Source organism: Littorina saxatilis, linkage group LG12 (assembly GCF_037325665.1).
Source record: "Littorina saxatilis isolate snail1 linkage group LG12, US_GU_Lsax_2.0, whole genome shotgun sequence".
NCBI lineage: Eukaryota > Metazoa > Mollusca > Gastropoda > Littorinimorpha > Littorinidae > Littorina > Littorina saxatilis.
Genome location: NC_090256.1, coordinates 54,681,103 through 54,697,923, shown reverse-complemented (window position 1 = coordinate 54,697,923; position 16,821 = coordinate 54,681,103). Strand labels below are relative to the sequence as shown.

At 40.9% G+C, this 16,821-nt stretch overlaps 1 protein-coding gene across 1 annotated transcript in view; it reads right to left on the bottom strand.

Annotated features, from left to right (window-relative positions):
* Positions 1–328: 328 nt before the first annotated feature.
* The window catches only part of LOC138982259 (uncharacterized), a 95,435-nt gene continuing 78,942 nt past the window's right edge, over positions 329–16,821 (bottom strand). Inside the window, exon 2 of the mRNA XM_070355499.1 lies at positions 329–2,990. Within this exon, the coding sequence (XP_070211600.1) occupies positions 893–2,990 (2,098 nt within the window). The 3' untranslated portion in view covers positions 329–892. The remainder of the gene's footprint in view (positions 2,991–16,821) is intronic.

The window sequence follows — 16,821 nt, the reverse complement described above, 5'->3', positions numbered from 1 at the left end:
CCATAAAACCCCTGGATTTTTTGCCGTTTTTCAGGGTTGTGGTCGCTCTTCTTTACACGCTGGATCAGCCTGACTGCGCGGCGGATTTGAACGAAATCTGTATGACATGTTAGGCAGGACAACAAATAAACTTTTTGGTGTAAAAAATGTAAAATATCAATCAGTTTACGTTACCGTTTTGACGGTTGAAAGTGAATCATGCCGTTAAAAAACGCCATTTTTGGGGGTAGGCGTCGTCACGGACCTCTGACGTCAAACGCAAATATTGCTGATTCCAGAAACACATTTTTGAGCAGAAGAAAGACTGATCTTCAAATACACGTATCTTTCTGACCAAAAAACTGCTGTTTAACATCTTGGCTATACCACTGATAAAATATCCTTAACTTTTTGTGCTCAGTGTATATACACACTAAGGCATCATAATTATGTGAAAGGCAAATATGCATAGTAGCGTATTATGACTTAAAACCGAATCAGTCGCAGAAATGCTACCCCTAAGGCAACCTCTTATGACACCAGTGAGAAACAAAAGTAAACGAAGCATTGCTCAGTTTTGAGTCGACTGTGCACGAACTCGAGCTGATCAGAGTTGTGGTAATTTCCAGAGTTGTCTGTTCCTCCAAGGCTACCTACAAAAGGGGTCATGGATTAGGATATTCAGAATTCATGGATTTACTAGCAGCATGAACTAACTTTAGGTTGCCCTCTTCCCCTTCCCTTTCAGCAGGCAACTTTGGAAGATGTAACTCATGACACCAGGTCTTTCCTGCATGATTTTGTTTGGAGTGGCTCGTGGTTCACCCACACAGCATTTCATCGGGAATTGAGGATTCCGAGTGAGCAAAAGGCGATCTTCAAGGCAAAAGGGTGACTATTGCGTTCCGTGTCTTTAGCTTTGTTCCTTACAGTAACAATAGGGACGTAAATGCGGCAGTGAACCTTGAATGCAGGCTGGTTGGGAACCGTACTTGTTGATTCTGCTCATCTCCTTGCTGTTTATTCGGAAGGTACCGGAAGTGACATCATGATAACAAATGGCTTCAAAATGTCCTCCCCCTGGTTGCGTGATGAAAGACACCTGGAAATACGAAATCCCTTTCCGACAAGACATTCCATCGAAGCGACCAAAATCGTTTTTATTGTACTGGTTCCAGTACTTCAGAATCTTGTCCTGTGCACGGCTGTCCTCTTCTGTGCAGACATAACGGCTGCCTCTGGTGATATTTGATACAGCCAACTCTACACATTTTCCGCGCTGTTTTTGTGTCAGCTCGTTGATCGTAGCAAGGGCTGCTCGGGCCGCTTCCACCACGAGACGGTCTGACTGACTGACATTCTCCCAGTCTAAACAGGCGCACCAGTGGGGCGTCACCTCCGCGTCAACGCACGTGCGATCTTTGGAAATTTCCTTGAAGATACTGACGCCTCTGTGTTTGATGTCCGCCTGTCCAGAGCCGGTGTAGTTGAGGACTTCGAGGAAGGTCTCATGTACGTCGAAGGGCGTGGTCAGTCGGTGGACGTTGGTCTCCAGGCTCCGCATGATGTCCGGGTGTTGGCGACGAAACCAAGGGGGGAACCGGAAGGAAAAGTAGGGCATGCGCTCTTCTAGCTTCCCCTGGGCAGTTGCCCGGATATGGCCGAATCTAGCCCCGTGGTCGGACATGAGAATGAGTAGTGTAGAGTTGAGGTGCCCGCTCTCCTCTAAGCCTTCTAGGAAGCTCTTGACGTCTTCGTCTTGCGCCTGCATGTCGTTGTTGCCGCCGTGGCTTAGTTCTGAGTGGAAACCGAAGAAGAACTTGGGATAGTTCCTGTATGTGTCGAACAAATTGCGAAACCAACGCATGAAGTTGACGTGTCGAGGTGTGGAGCCCAAACACAACTTTTCATTTTTGCTGTACTCTTTCTCTGCGGCGAGGTAAAAGGGTCTCATGTTGTGATCGGTAGGCTGCTCCTTGAAACCTAGCATCCTGTACTGAAAGGTGCCCACACCTACCATATCCTCTGCCCAGGCCGTGACGTAGCCGTGTCGAGAAAAGTCCTTCCAGACCCACGGGTGACCGTCAACTGGTGTGGCCCCAGGGAAGCCCCTCCTAGCCTCCGGAAGTTCTTCCTCCATCTTGCCGGTCAGGATGGGGAGAAGGGCGGCGGGGGTTCCGTCCCCCACGATGTTGTATCCCTCCAGCTCCACCCCTCCCAGCGTGTGCACCAAATAGTCACGGGTCTGCGGCAAGTTTCGCAACCACGCCATGCGTGACATGGAGTCAAAGCCGTACATAAAGACGCTCAGGCCCAGGCCTTGGCTCGAAGTCTTCTTCCTCTCAGCGGCGTGCCTATCAAGGTGTTCCTGCACGGCCTTGTTCCGGGCCACAGCTGAATGAACGTTCTCATAATTCTTCCCGCTCTCTGACTTGCAGCTGATGCTGAAGAAGTCGGCTTGCAAGGGTTGGCCATCTTGCATGACGCCTGGCACAGGATCACGGCGAACAGCAAAGTCGCCGTCGCGAACGATGGGCGTGTAGGTACAGCTGATTTTTCCGTGCCGTTTTTGTGCACGGGGCAATATGTGGATCGAACCGTTGGTGACGTAGACCCAGTCCTCCCGGTCGGAGGGACACTTTATGGGTCCGACTTTCACGTGATACTCCATCACGCTAGGATCGGACGGGTTGAGCACGCGATGAATACATTTGTGGCTGGATTTGGGGATTGGGGATTCAGCGTTGTGGCCTGGAGAGCCGGTGGTTTTGTGAAACCCCCAAAAGCTCCTTGCATCGTCCTGAAGGGTATAAACATACGTGCCGGATCCCTCATGATGTAAGACGTTTGACGGGATGAGGCGGTAGAGCAGGAGCAGCACCGAGCAGGCGGAAGAAAGGAGCAGCAGCCCAAACCATCGCCTGGGGATGTAGCGGGGAAGACAAGGCCTCATCATTGTGTGGTCGACACCGGCTTGGTGTGCTAGTGTTGATGAATCTAGCCTGGGTTTCCTGCACACGACAGAAGTAGTATAGATAAGCACAATGTCCATTGCCAGCAACAACATCTCTTCTTGTTTTTCCTTGCCGAACACACACACACACACAAACACACACACACGCATACACACGCACTGTCTCTCTCTCTCTCTCTCTCTCTCTCTCTCTCTCTCTCTCTCTCTCTCTCTCTCTCTCTCTCTCTCTCTCTCTCTCTCTCTTGATCACACCAATTCCACGAATTGACCTGTATAAGACCAGTCTTGCTTTTTTGGGTACTTCAGTTTGGAAGTCACTTCCATCATCCTTTAAACATTTAAAGTCATTAAAAAGTTTTTAAAAATGTGTTAAAAACCACTTAATGTCTGAGTAGTTTAAAGGTGGTCGTCTACATTTTTGCTTTTTTTCAATAATCTTACGGTTAGATTTCGCTAAAAAGTTATGTCAGATGATGAATGAAACATGGGGAAAAAAGTTATAGAAAAAAAATATATGTAAATTTTTTTTTATTTTTGGGTAGCGTGACTCACGCTTCCAATATTTTGTTTTCTGTTTGCTGAGAACATGTGCTTTGCCTAGAAATACTGACCAATCAAATTCATGTCACTATGCTTATAGCCACGCCCAAACAAGTGCAGCAACAGTTTGACACTGGAGCGCTGTCCACGCTTTTTTTTAAACGCACGAAATGCACGGGATTTGAGAGGAGTTTTGCGCTTGGCATTTTCCAAATAAGGATATCCTACTATGAGTACTACGCTGGAATACTACAATGAATTTTCAAACGGCTACACTGGCTTCGTCTTTCCTGATTGAAAGGGGGTGTATTGTTGATATTTGTAGATAATAGACTCCGCATTTTAATGGTCAAATGGCGATTTCGGTATAAAAATGTAGACAAGGACCTTTAACGCCTTTTGACGTCAAAGATATGCTGTGCATTGTATATTCTGAACATATTTTTGGTACACTATTGCTATATGTTCGATTACTACCAGCTTATATTTATAATTACCTGCATAGTATGCATTTGATTTTATGAATAACCACATATGTATGCTCTTCATGCCTCATCTTCATCATCATCATCATTATCATCATCATCATCGTCATCATCATCATCATCGTCATCTTTATTATCACGTTTTCCGACCTCCTTTTGTTGGTTAACTTTTTAACTTTTTAATTTTTAATTTTTTAACTTAATAATTGTGTGTCTATGCGTCCCAAGGACAGATTGTAAGAAAAGGCGTAGCCTTAAATCTTAATCCTTGTTAAATAAAGTTCAATTCAATTCAATTCTCTCTCTCTCTCTCTCTCTCTCTCTCTCTCTCTCTCTCTCTCTCTCTCTCTCTCTCTCTCACACACACACACACATACACACACACACATACACACACACACACACACACACACACACACACACACACACACACACACACAAGCGCGCTTACAGCAAGAGAGACAGAAAGGGAGACAGAGAGAAAACAAATGAAACTTCTTTTTACAGTATCCCTGATGTCAACCAACATCCCCATACTGTTTTGTACCACAGTAGCATGCCGAATGAATTACCAGAGAATCCAAAATGCCACACACTAACGTCAGTTCCCTGGCCGGCCAATTGTCTGGTGTTCGTTCATGATATACAGAACGCACGACCATGTCTGGGTTAAAGGGAGCAAAGTTGAACCACCTTTGCAAACTGCCCAATATATGTCTTGCAGTTCTGATAATGACACAATATCTATTACTGTTCTTGTGCTTAGTGGTAGCCAAACTCGCACACAGATGAAGAACTAAGAACAAACATATTCAAAAGCAGAAACATAAAATAAAATTCCATTGTGAATGTCCAACTTAACCGCCACATTGGGCAATTTGGACCACATTATGGTGTAAGTTGGACTAATACTGTAAACCAAGTTACAACACATATTGGAAAATGATACAATTAAGGAAATATTCATTATATTTATCTCAGTTGATCTTAATTTAGGTGGTTTGGGGTGTGTGTGTGTGAGTGCACGTGCGAGTTGGGGGGGGGGGGGGAGCGAGTTGGGGGACGATTTTGCGGGTTTAAGCGGGTATTGATCGAGACAAAAACGGGAAATGTAACCTACAGAATACACTTTGATTGTTTACATATTCAACACCGGCGTGTTGCACCGCACTGGTTTAAACGCGAACAAAAGTTCCCGGAAAATGCTGTTTCAAGAGCCATGCTCAGTCAAGCATGTCAGCAGTGAGCTTTTCATAGGCGTTGGCTGTCATTTTGCTATCTGGGAATGACAGAATCTACTTCTTAATGATTACTCTCGCGTTGGTTTAAACACAATTTTATTCAAAATACATACTCTCGCGTTGAAATCCTCATATCAACCATGTCTGATTAAGGATTTACATGAAATGTCAATATACGACGCATCTGTAATTGTTCTCTCTTTCTTTCTCTCTCTCTCTCTCTCTCTCTCTCTCTCTCTCTCTCTCTCTCTCTCTCTCTCTCTCTCTCTCTCTCTCTCTCTCACTCTTTCTTTCTTTTTATCAGTATTGTAATCTGCATGTTATGTTATGCTCCGGCCTTACTTGTAGGCGAACGGTATGTTATACGTCCGTCTGTCTGTTATGTCCTAATGTTGTATATGTCTTGTATACTTGCCATTTACATATTTATTATAAATGTTGAAGGATGAATGATGATACATTGTAGACGGATGCATGTTATTGATTAAAAGCCCCACAATGATGTGCTTGGCAAATAAAAAAAATAAAAAATAAAAAATTAGATTAATTTTTTTTTTTTAAATTAAAAAAACATTCATCGAATCTGCAAAGACCTACCGACAATGCTAAAACTCTTCCTGGCATATCACAGCGTCACCAATGTCTCAAATGATTGTGTGCGTAGTTTACGACATGTTTTACCACATATAACCGATAGTTTGAAGGCAATTGGTTGAGTGGTTACTGAAAAGAAACTGCTATAAAGTGTAAGCAGAATTGAATGATTTTCACGGAACTTTACAACCGCGCGCGTTATAATTACTTACTTGCGCAGGTAAACTGACAGAGTGATCAATATTCGATCTGTGGCACAAAAACACCTTTTGTCTTTGAAAACTGCGGAAAGGAGGCCACACTCTCCACGTTTACACCCAACGTCCATCTCAAGCATAAAACAATGAAAAGTGTTCCCCAAGAAACACAAGAAGAAAACATCTTCAGAAACTAGATGTATATATGTGTGGCAACAAAATATTAATTTGTATCATTTCTAAAGATGAATGTCTACTTCGTAATACATACGCCGGATGGTCCACCGAAAACATGTGTTGACTCTTGGTCCCACTGTATCAGAGGAAATGAAAGAAACAGGATACGAGGGTGAGAGAGGATGAAGTCGTCTTTTTCATGTTGCCTTTGCAACAGCTGCAAGTACGTACCACCTGATGCAAACACCCTATGCCTCAGGCAATCCAAATGTACGCCATTTCGCGGATTTCCGCGAAAGCAATGAAAAAAGGTGAGAGGGACAAAATAGTGTTTTTCTTTACATGTACAATTTATCTTTCACCAGAGGGGGTTAAATTCATATTTACAAGACCAAAAACCTTCAGCTGAAGGGGGTGTTGCCCCTTAAGCTTCTGAAGCATGTTCGTTAATAAGGAACGAAGAAAACATTGGGCTCGCTAAACAGCCCTGCTTAAAGCCCCAGTCTGCCTCAAATGGTTTACAGAACGATTTAAATCATGTCACGAAAAAAGCAGTTCTAACCTTATGGAACACACTTGCTATAGCATGTCGTTTGAATGGCTATATATATATAGCTTGCGTAAACCACACACCAGATTTCGTGGTTTATCTTAACCCTGAGCCATCGTGAACCCGTGGCACACACTTTCCTTTTATTCACAATTTAGTCGTCAGATTGTGATTTCAATGCGACTTGCTGTATCTGCAATAGCACGTTATTGTGTACCTCTGAATCTAAAATGCAACAAACGACTGCGAGTCACACGAACTTATCGGCGGCGGTTGTCTTCAAAGAAGCAAGCGCTATGCAGAAAATTCGCCTGCTTTGGCAAACACGACCTTGCGTGACCTGCATCTGGGCTCCCTTTTTGCAAACTTTCAAAACTTCGAATTATACTGATCTTGTTTTGATGAAAAAAAAAGAAAAGGTTTTATGATTTAAGAATGTTTGTGTAACAAACTGTCAATATATTATCTAGATTTTAAAAGTTAGGTCTCGTGCCAAAACGGCAAATGGTAAATCCGTTCTGACTGCACGAAATAAATTCTTTGAAAAATGCTCGCTCTTTACGGTGAGTGTTTAAACGAAAGGGTGTTTGTACTGTGTGTAAAAGCCTGACAGTGTCTGTGACCAGAAACTGATGGTGTACGTGAAGCTGAGTGTGCCTTTAAGGCCCAGTAGGCATTCAAAGTAGTGAGTATTGTCAGAGTTACATCGGACACAAGGAAGAAAAAATGAAATACATTGATTGACCTCAGCATGTTTAACATTCTTCCTTTCACACCAATCTTTAATAAAAACGTCCCACAAAACATCCCTTATGAGAGAGAGAGAGAGAGAGAGAGAGAGAGAGAGAGAGAGAGAGAGAGAGAGAGAGAGAGAGAGAGAGAGAGAGAGAGAGAGAGAGAGAGAGAGAGAGAGAGAGAGAGAGAGAGAGAACAAGAACAAGAACAATTCTTTATTTAACGAGGGTAATAGAGTAAACAGTGATCTGATTTTTTACATCTGGTCCTCGCCCTAAAGAGGGACTAGTCTAAAATTGCTAAAGAATAAGCAAGTAAAGAAAAGTACTGCTACATGATTATAATAAAATGAAAGTAAGAACATCAATTTACATACAATACATTGCTTAAATGAATAATGTAAGTTCATTTGACATGAGTTAAGAATTATAGAGTTGATTGCACTGACGCAACAAAGCTGTGAATGCCATGCCCATTGACATACACTACATTCGAAAAAATCAGTGTATATAAAAATAGTAATACATTGTTAAAAAGCACCGGTTGTTGGTTTTAACAACCATTCTAGCGACAACAGATGTTTATTTAGACTTCATGAGATAAGACGTATATCTGGTCTTAAAAACGTTTGTGCTACTAGTTTGCCGTAGGATTGTCGGAAGAGTGTTACAGAGACTGCTACCTGAATAGACTAAACTAGATTTGAATAGGTCAATCCTAGGCAGAGGCATGTTCAGTCTCATCAATTGGCGTGAAGTTTTTAACGTGAATTTGGAAAATATGGTTTGAGGTACACATCCATGAATAATTTTATGCATGAGGGTACCTTTATTATAACTTAGCCTTGCCTTCAGAGGAAGAATGCCTAAGTTCATGTAGTCTAACTCAGATAGGGTTGTTTTCTTTAATAAGACTACTTTAAGCGCTCGTTTATGTAATCTAATTAGTGGTTTGAATGAATTTTCACTTGCCGAGTCCCACAAGGTAGACGCATAGTCAATAACAGACTGAATATGAGCATTAAAGAATAATTTCCTGGCTTCCAAATTCAGAAAGTGCTTGATTCTAGATAATAGATAAACCTTCTTGGACACTTTTTTAGACAGTTGTTCGATGTGGTGTGACCAAGACAGGTTGTTATCAATGGTCACTCCCAAAACTTTATGATGGTCGACTTTTTCAACAAGTTTATCATTAACCGTTAGATCGTGAAATATTGAGGTTATGTTCTGGCGTTTTTGCCTAGTTGTTATTATCATGCTTTTTGTTTTTTGGGGGTTAAGGGACATGTGATTTAGCTCAGTCGATTCACTCAACTGGTTTAAACTTTCTTGCAGTGTTTCTGATAAACGACTTAAATTGGTGTTACTAGAATGTATGGTTGTGTCATCTGCAAAAAGTTCACATAAATTCTCAATGTGAAGGGGAAGGTCATTTATGTATATAGAGAAGAGGAGAGGGCCTAAAACTGACCCTTGTGGTACGCCATATCGTACCTCCTGCATACTTGATGCTGAGGTGTTTGCGTATACAGCCTGTTGCCTGTCACTAAGAAAAGAAGTTATAAGTTCAACAGAATCAATCCCGAGTCCATACAATACAATACTGAGTTTCCTCAGTAACAACTTGTGGTCAATTACATCAAAAGCTTTGGCAAAATCTACAAAAACAGCTCCACAAAATTCATTATCGTTGATCTTTTCCAACCACTGATCAACAAGAGAGACTAAGGCAGTGTGACAGGAGTGATGAGCTCTAAATCCAGACTGGTTAGGGTGAAATAATTGATTGTGGTCAAAGTGCGATAATAGGTGTTTGTTTATATGTCGTTCCAGTGGTTTTGATGATACTGACAGTATAGAAATCGGCCTATAATTTGAGGGGTCTTTCTTTTCGCCAGATTTAAACAGAGGAATGATTTTAGCCTGCTTGAGGGCTATTGGAAAATATTTTTGTTCTAAACAGAGATTATAAATGTAAGTGAGGGTGTCAGAAATTACAGGGGCTGATAACTTTAGAATCCTTCCATCAAGCCCGTCTATTCCCCGGGTACCCGTTTGCTTTAAATGAGTGAGTGCGTGAAATACTTCAGGCACCGTAAGCAGAGGAATATTTAACTGAGATGAAATTTGTTTTGATTTACAGAAGTCTTCCAAAACTTCCAATTTATTTAAGGTTGTTTTATCGTTTATAATAACCTTTTCAGCTATTTTGGAAAAAATGTGTGTTTAAATCATCAGGTGATGTGTCCTTTAGGCAACTTGAAGTAGGTGCAGTCGTTTTATTTGTAAGTTCATTTATTGCTTTCCAAATGTTCTTTGAATTTTGTTTTGAAGAAGCAAGGTCTTGAAAATACTTTCTTTTTTTTTAATCGTTTCATTGAATTAACTTTATTTCTCTGTTCTCTATACTCCTCTTCTTTACCGATTGACTTTAAAAAATCACGATGATCAATTGCATCTTGTAATTCATCATCAAACCACTTAGGTTTTACTATGTGTTTGACTCTCTTAATTCTCCATGGAGCATGTCGATCATAAATGTTAGTGAAGGCATTCAGCCAGTGCGTTAGAGCAGCATCAGAATTCGTATGATTATAAACCTCAGGGAGAGAGGAATTACAGAGGTCACGGAGAAATGTGTCTTCGTTGAATTGAGAAAAGGATCTATATTTTATTGTCTTGTGGCCAGCTTTAGGAATTTTTATACCCTTTCTCGACCACGTTAGACAAATGGGAAAGTGATCGCTGCAACCACTAGCTGGAACACAACATTCAACAATGTTACGGTGATCAGTCATATAAATATGATCTATCAGAGTGCTGGTGGTTGCTGTGACTCTCGTAGGTGTGCACACTATTTGTTTGAGATTATAGAGGTTAAGCATATCAAGCCACATTTTGTTCTGTTTTAACAAATTAATATTAAAGTCACCTAACATAATTATTTCCTTTGATTCGAGCAAGACTGCATCTAACATTTGTGTAAAATTATCTGACCAGTTTGCTCGCTCTGCAGGATTTCTATAACAGAAACCTATAAGGAGTGGAGGTGCTCTTTTCAGAAGTCAGAAAGTTTAATCGCCAAAACTTAGAAGTCCATTGCCATGGGGAGATTGGGGGGGATGGGAAACAATTTCGAAACCGAGAAACGTTACACAATCACGGTGTGTCAACCGATTCCGTTCATACACCGGATGTTTCCGTTCATCCGCAGGATGTTTCCGTTCATACAGCCTCCTTTTTGACACTCGCTTAGGGAAAAACTTGGCGGTAAGTCGTGTGGGCAGCGCGCTTTTGTGATATTGCAAGATAAGGTAGCTAATTGGTTGGGCTATGTGTACGATAAGTACCAAGGTGCTAGTAATCCTAATGATAACACACGCGGCCGAACGTGGCAAAATTGCCTGATTTTTTGACATGTTCTTGTTTTTCTCGCTCTATTATCGAATTTGCACATGATCACCAAAACTATTGCCTGTTACGACATTTCGCTTGAACAGAAGTTTATAGAAACCCATGGCTTTTGTACAATCACTTGTCTTTTGAAAACATGCAGATTCCGTTCGTACACCATGTTTCCGTTCGTAAAAACTTTTTACTGCAGTAAAACTCATTAAAGTTTTACTGCAGGATAACTGGGTTCGTGTTTTACTGCAGTAATCTTCATTTTAGTTTTACTGCAGTAAAAAAAAGTGTTACTGCAGTCAAACCGACTTTTGGGGAGAGGATGATGACATTATTCAGTTTTACTGCAGTAGTAAAACTTTTTTACTGCAGTAAAACTGAATAATGTCATCATCCGCCAAGGATACCTGAGAGCAACGGAGAGAGAGGGAGACGGACAGGCATAGACAGAGAGAGACAGACAGACGGAGAGAGAGAGAGAGGGAGAGAGACCTCAAACTGTGAGCCGCATCGTTCGCACTACCGGAATGGAGAGAAATGTAGACAGGGAGACAGAGTGCGGAGAGAGAGATAACTCAGAACCCAGAACGGTTTACCGTGAAGATCGACACGATCGCGATATGAACAAAGGATAAAATCATGGATAACTATGTTACACTTTCAGTCAAACGCTTCGTCTGTTTTCAGTTTGTATTCCGCCTTTGATATCGCGCGCGAATCGAATGCAAGGTAGAGAAAGAGAGCCAGAGAAACTGAAACGAGAAAGACAGAGACACACACACAAACACACACACACACACACACACACACACACACACACACACGGGGAACCGACCAATTGATGACCACTACGGTACTTCTGTGTGACACAAACCTTTCCGTTTCACGCGTCATCCGTATACCATCCTGTTTCTTTAGTCGCCATGCTGTCTGCGGCCACAATAATTGCTGTACAGGGTCCGGGCGTTCACTGATGCCAAACGATCAATATTCCGAAAGGAAAATATCCATGGTCCTCCAACAAACGTCGAGCACAAAGCAGGCATCATATGGTCCCTCCCTCAAACTCCTGAGGGCCTGCTAGGACTGATAAACCTCCTGGCAGTGACATATGGCTGTGCAAACAGAATGCAATCACCTTGCGGTTGTCTTTCTCTCTGTACACGATGGCACGGAGTGATTGTGATACTAGCCCTGCACGTGCGACCTTATGGAAAGCCGTTTGGCTCATAACTATTACAGCTGTAATTTAAAATAAATACACCTGTATTTAATGATAAATACAGCTGTATTTATTTCTTAAACGTATACAATAAGTATCATTATTAATTACAGGTGTATTTTTTTTATTAATTACAGGTGTATTTTTTTTATTAAATACAGGTGTATTTATTATAAATTACAGGTGTATTTATTATTAAATACAGGTGTATTTATTATTAAATACAGGTGTATTTATTATTAAATACAGGTGCATTTATTATTAAATACACCTGTATTTATTATAAAATACAGGTGTAATTAATGATAAATACACCTGTATTTAAAAATAAATACACCTGTATTTAAAAATAAATACACCTGTATTTAATAATAAATACACCTGTATTTAAAAATAAATACACCTGTATTTAAAAATAATTACACCTGTATTTAAAAATAAATACACCTGTATTTAAAATTAAATACACCTGTATTTAATAATAAATACACCTGTATTAATCAGTTATTAGTCACGTGGTTAAGCGACTTAAAAACTTGGACTGGGAATCCACATGAAAAACACTAAGCTTATACGCGTCTTCATCGCCTCGCTTTGCCGCCTTTTGACAGACTGAACAGCTCAAGATGGCGGGGGTGGCAAATGTCCCTGATGTTTTGGAAGGTTTGCGAGTGCAGTTTTAATTAACGCTGTTGCCCAGGCTCGCACAGCAGGGTAAGTTAATTGTTTTATCAGACGAATTCGGTTCTTGTGACGATCTACACCGAGTCAGTGGGGCATCCACATCCAGAAGTTGAACTTGAAGGGAGGCCTGTACGCGTTTTTGACCAAAGATGCAAAATATTGGAATTCGGTGCGAGAGACTAGCTGCTATATCGTGTTATCGGTAATCTTGAACTTTAGCGTGTTAAATTCATAGCTCTTAATTCAGAGGCATTTAAGTCTCCAAATTTGTAGAACCTGTACTTGTAATCATAACAAGTCATTTTAGATCCCTTTGAAGTTACGGAATGAACTCCGATGATGAACTGTACGAATGCATTTGACCCATCAAAGAAGGAATTATCCGTGTGACCAGACAAGGGAGACAACTCTTTCGTGTAGATGATGTCCCATGGTTGACAACGTACACCATTTTCGGTGCATTTTCGTCACGCTAAAGTTCAAGATTACCTTGTTATCTGTGTGTGTGTGTGTGTGTAATCCGTTGTAAAGTGTATATTATGATTATTTGGTGGCGGCGGCAGTGGTACGTATATAATCTCATATGGAAAGCCGTTTGGCTCATAACAAACCTTGATTGATATGGGTTAAAGCTGTGGTCTATTTATGACTTTCCGGGGCAACGACGTTGAAAAATAGGGACAAAATCATGTACAGATTTCTGTACAGCAAACACTACCCGAAACCCCACCTATACGGCGTGTATGACCTTGAGAGCTTCAGTCAACGCTTGAATTTTGCAGTGGTAACATCCGGTTTGCTCTCGCAGAGCTGAGCATATTTGTTGTCAAGAAGGATCGAGCAGAAAAAATAAACGACTTGGCAGGGATTCGAACTCAAGGCATCGGGGCCTCGAAATGTCGGGGCCGATGTCTTAACCGCTAGGCCACTTCACCAGTATTGTCAAAGATAAAAAATTGATAATTTTATATCATTCTACGCTTGAATTATCATTTATGCGTTGCAAAAACGTAAAAATTGACATTAAAATTTGCCTTTATTTGCAAACATGTTTTACAGAATCGCAGTACATGTTTACACCGTCATGCTACACGACATTCGCGCCATGCAAATAGCTGCGATATCTCTATTTACAACATGCAAGAAAATGACAAGAACAGTAATTGAATCTCTCCAAAGCCAGTTGAAACCAGACATCTAAGAAATAGTTATACATGTATTCACTTCTGAACAACCGGCACGGTTGGCCTAGTGGTAAGGCGTCCGCCCCGTGATCGGGAGGTCGTGGGTTCGAACCCCGGCCGGGTCATACCTAAGACTTTAAAATTGGCAATCTAGTGGTTGCTCCGCCTGGCGTCTGGCATTATGGGGTTAATGCTAGGACTGGTTGGTCCGGTGTCAGAATAATGTGACTGGGTGAGACATGAAGCCTGTGCTGCGACTTCTGTCTTGTGTGTGGCGCACGTTATATGTCAAAGCAGCTCCGCCCTGATATGGCCCTTCGTGGTCGGCTGGGCGTTAAGCAAACAAACAAACAAACTTCTGAACAATGGGCGGATAGAGATATAAATCATGCTGCTTCAAGAATAACATAACATGAATTCATATCAATGTTTTTCCTTCATTTTCTCAATTGGCGCAGTAGCCTAGTGGTTAGGACATGAGACACGAAGTCGAGAGTTCGAATCTTCGCCGGGGCGTTTATTTTTTCCCCTTGATCTCTCTTGAAGATAAAATATGATCAGTCTTGAGAGAGCAAACCGGCTGTTATCCCTGAAAAATTCAAGCGTTGACTGAAGCTCTCAAGGTCATACACGCCGTATAGGTGGGGTTTCGGGTAGCGTTTGCTGTACAGAATTCTGTACATGATTGTATCCCTATTTTTCAACCTCGTAGCCCAGGAAAGTCATAAATAGACCACAGCTTTAATCTCCAGAGCTGTGTACCAGGGAAAACCATGTTATAAAGTAGACTTTTTATTAAATTTAACTTGAGACATTTAAGCTGTACAAATTAATTTCATTCACAAATACTAGTTTCATAAATATCCTTGGCCTGCAGAGATAGAATAACAAATACTTGCACATTTTGTTTGTCTTAGTGTTCAGTAAAAATACAAAGGTTTTAAAGTAAAGCACCTTCATAACATGGAAACCGGAAGTTGTGACATGAATTTGAATACTGCTAACACTACCAAGAAAATAATATATATATATTCTATGTTGTTTTGTTGCAAGTCTGCATCATTAACAACCTGGAGTATTACTGGAAAAAAAATTATTACTAAAGAAAATATGTATACTCTCGATACTCTCCATGCACATGATTTTTGTGCAGACGAGAATTTTTGCAATTCAATAAAAGGGCGACCACCCAGTAAAGTCTTGGTTCAATTATGTTCTTTTTATGGGTTAGTTGTTAGCAACAATGTAACCGACAAACTTCAAACTGAATTTTGGTGCTTTCCTCTAACATATATTATATATTTGAAAAACATCAATGTTTACCTGTGTCAAGTTTCTTTTTTGGGAGAGTATACATTCAAGTTGCCATTTAATACATGTTTTAAGGACTGAAAATACATGTCACAAAATGGGAAACGGCCCAGGAGAATAACTTGTATGTAAAGCAGCAAATGATAAACACATGGTTTTACCCCTGAAAGCTCCAAAGATTTGGGAAAATGAATCTCGTTTGCCTTCACATATCAAACTGAACGTCAAGCAGCTCAAAAAAAGTCTCAAGAAAAGTTACGCTTTCAAAATAGCATTTCATTCTGTGTCGCAAAGCATGCTTAACATTTCTACGCTTCTACAAATGAACACAAGCATGCAATAATTCCCTCTCTTTTGAGTCCTGGTACTTGTATGCTTATTAAGAAAGCGGGATGATGTTTCCTTTATTTCAGAATTTCTTTTTTGTCTTGTTTCAGATGGAAAGTGCGGAGAAACCACCATCTCAGATTTCGTGTTTTTCATGTCTGGGAGCCGGTCCACAGTACCAGGAGGGTACCAGAGTCCTCTGACCGTGGTGTTTGTGGACACACCCGAAAAGCCACTCCCCAGAGTGTCAACTTGTGCCCTCAGAATGCAGGTGTCTGCCCGACACGTCAAGAACTGAGGCAGAAGCTGTCCCAGGCTGTTCTTGAAGGGGGTGGATTTTATTTATTGTAAAAACTTTCCTTCAATGGTGCGTTTAGTTTCTGCTTGGTAGCCGTAGCTGTTGGTGTTTCTATCTGTACACACCCTGGGGGGGGGGGGGGTGTTAACGTTGAACTTTGAAATCTTAAAATTATTAAGACAAGGTGTGTGTGGTTTTTTTCTCTCCGTAAAATAAGCTTTATTTTAGGTGCCTGTACCGTACATCATTTCTTACTTGCTATTAAATGCAAGAGAGAGACTTTCGAAGATTTGATGTTTGTGTTTCGCATTATTTTTGCTTGGTAGCCGTAGGTGTTGGTGTTTCTTTCTGTACACACCCTGCGAAAAAATGTTTGTTCTGCAATTTTGAAGAGAATTCACAAATGTATTCAAACTGAATTATTTGAGGTCATGCTGCAAAGGAAAAAAAAAACATGACCCTGATTTAACCGGTTTCCTATACTCCTTTACATACCTTGTTTTTGTTTTGATTGTTTTCTTTGCTTTTTGCAGGGGGGGGGGGGGGGGTGTTTAACGTTGAACTTTGAAATCTTAAAATTATTAAGACAAGGTGTGTGTGGGTTTTTTCTCTCAGTAAAATAAGCTTTATTTTGGGTGCCTGTACCGTACATCATTTCTTACTTGCTATTAAATGCAAGAGAGAGACTTTCGAAGATTTGATGTTTGTGTTTTGCATTATTTAAATTGCCGTTGTGTTTCAAGAGTGTGTTCTGTTCTTATTTGTTTTTTTGCACCACTGTTTGTCATTATGTTGCCTGCTTTTCGTGTTCCGTGTAACGCTGTCCATGGAAAACATGTAAAGCATTGTATTTCTCTCGACTATTGATCAAGTAAACTAAGCACTTCACATCATATCAGGTATCAGTTACCTAATG